This window comes from Mandrillus leucophaeus, unplaced genomic scaffold (genome assembly GCF_000951045.1).
Source record: "Mandrillus leucophaeus isolate KB7577 unplaced genomic scaffold, Mleu.le_1.0 Scaffold439, whole genome shotgun sequence".
In the NCBI taxonomy this organism is placed as follows: Eukaryota; Metazoa; Chordata; class Mammalia; order Primates; family Cercopithecidae; genus Mandrillus; species Mandrillus leucophaeus.
The window spans coordinates 1177914-1180127 of record NW_012104687.1 but is presented as its reverse complement, the minus strand read 5'-3'; the positions used below and the strand labels follow the sequence as shown (position 1 = coordinate 1180127).

Below are 2214 nucleotides of genomic sequence, written 5' to 3'. Positions count from 1 at the left end.
TTTTTTATCATGACGTCTGAGGTTTTGGGGGCCCCCTTAAGTTGTGCACCTGAGGTGAGTGCCTCACTCCCCCTTACCCTAGTCTCAGCCCTGTTCTTGGGAAACTGGAGTGCAGGGAGGCCCTGCTTTTTCAGCCACAGCCACAGAGCTCCTGTGTTTCTCCCCAGGTCTCCCTGGTATACACCTCCAATGGCAATTGGTACCACACCTGCGGAGGGTCCCTGGTAACCAACAACTGGGTCCTGACGGCTGCCCACTGCATCAGGTAACTGCCATTCCCTGGGCACTTGGCCTGCTCCCCAGCCGGTGCTCGTTTCTGAGCTGGGGTCTTAAATGGCCTGAATCACGCTACATAAAGCAGCCTTGCAAATAAGCACTAGCCTGGCTGAGACACAAGCTGTAGTCAATCAATGGTTCAGTGTGTTGGCCCATCAATGTCAGTACATGGCATAGATGGGATGTCCTGAGCCAGGTACTGAGGGAGGATGAGGAGAAAGGGAAGGCCTAATCTCTGCCCTCTTGGGGAAACTACATGTGGCCTCTGGATCTGGAATTGGGTTCCCTTGAACAACTTGACCTCTCAAAGCTTCAATACCATCACCTGCAGAAAACAATGGAGTAACAGAATTTAGTGTGAATTCAATGAGTTGATTTACTAAAGGGCCTGGCACTTAGTAAGTGCCCAGTGAAAGCTAATTCTGAATTATAGACTAATTATAAAGGCCCACGAGGTTCTGCACCGTTGTTCACTTTTCCTCTTCGTTGTCCGTGACCGCTGCTCATCACAGCTGGAACTCACCGGAGCTTCTGCTGGGTCCGTGTGACTCCTTCCGGGAGTGATCCCTTCTCCCATCTAATTTACAATAAGCTCTAGGAGGTTTGGGGGAAAATAACAGAGGCCTACAGTCAGGAGTCCTGGCTTCTGGTTCTGGTTTCTCACTAACGGTGGGACTGTGGGCCAGGTTACGCCTCTCTGGGACTCAGTTTCCCCATCTGAAAATGAAAGGTGGGAAAAATGTCTTTGAGAGCAAATGACTCCTGTTTTCTCTGTGTTCATCTCATTCCCTCCATAATCCTACAGTCTGTGTTATTACAACATTTATTTTATATTATAGTTTAAAGTTAGTATAGTAACAATTATTATATGATCATAGTTCTTACGTTATATACTTTAGGCTCTATTATAATTAACTGATTGTCCCAGGGGAGGAAAGATCCCCAAACCCAAGCCCCAACTAGCGGCTCATGCAGCAGCCAGTTACCTGGGTCTATCCCAACATTATCCAAAGCCAGACCTCTGGAGGTGACCCTCTCCCTGGGCCCCCTTTCTCCCAGCTCCTCCTTGACCTACGGCGTGGCGCTGGGACGGCACAATCTCTACATTGCGGAGTCCGGCTCGCTGCTCGTCAGTGTCTCTCTGATTGTGGTGCATCCGAAATGGAACTCCAGCGATGTCTCCAATGGGTTTGTTACCGTCTGAGTGCACTTGGGGGTGAGGTTGTCAGGGAACAGATGGGGGTCTCACAGAGGCAAGGGTCTCAACTCCACCACATGCCCTCTGCTTCTTCTATAGGGAGGGGGAGGAAGCTCTGGCCTCTTAGAGGTGGAACCAGCTCCAAAGATGTCTGGGGTGGGGATGTGACCTGGGGAGGGAGAAGCAAAGACTGCCAGAGTGACCTGGGTTTGCTGCCAGTCAAGCCTGCTGGGCCCCTGTCGGCTGAGCGTGTATCTACTTCATGCCAAGTCCTGGGGACACAGGGACAGTGCTGTCGATCCTGTGACTGTCCCTGGAGTAGGACACAATCTCTCCTGCCTTGCTCCTTTCAACTAGGCCCTCTGCATTTTCAAAGATGCCCTGGGACCCTGCCACTCAGAGCAAGTTGGGGTAACATACAGGGAACGATGACAAGGTCTCAGAGCCCTCCAAAGCCCCACAGGGCAGGAAAAGTCAACCCCGTCCTCATGCTCTGCCTCTGCACTGACCCAGGTACGACATTGCCCTGGTCAAACTGGCTAACCCTGTGTCCCTCACCGACAAGATCCAGCTGGCCTGCCTCCCTCCTGCCTGCGCCACTCTACCCAACAACTACCCCTGCTATGTCACGGGCTGGGGATATCTGCATAGTAAGTGGGAGCCAGGAGCCCCCAGGCCTGGGAGGGAAGGGAGGTGATGTCACCCCTGTCTGGCCAGAGCCTCTCACCTGTCATCCCAGG

General features: G+C 52.5%; 1 protein-coding gene across 1 annotated transcript in view; it reads left to right on the top strand.

Moving 5' to 3' along the window:
* Window positions 1-167: 167 nt before the first annotated feature.
* CELA2B (chymotrypsin-like elastase family, member 2B) overlaps window positions 168-2214 on the top strand; it is a gene marked incomplete at its 5' end in the record, with an annotated part of 59731 nt that continues 57684 nt past the window's right edge. The window contains one exon of the mRNA XM_011993988.1: window positions 168-265. Coding sequence (XP_011849378.1) covers window positions 168-265 — 98 coding nt within the window. The remainder of the gene's footprint in view (window positions 266-2214) is intronic.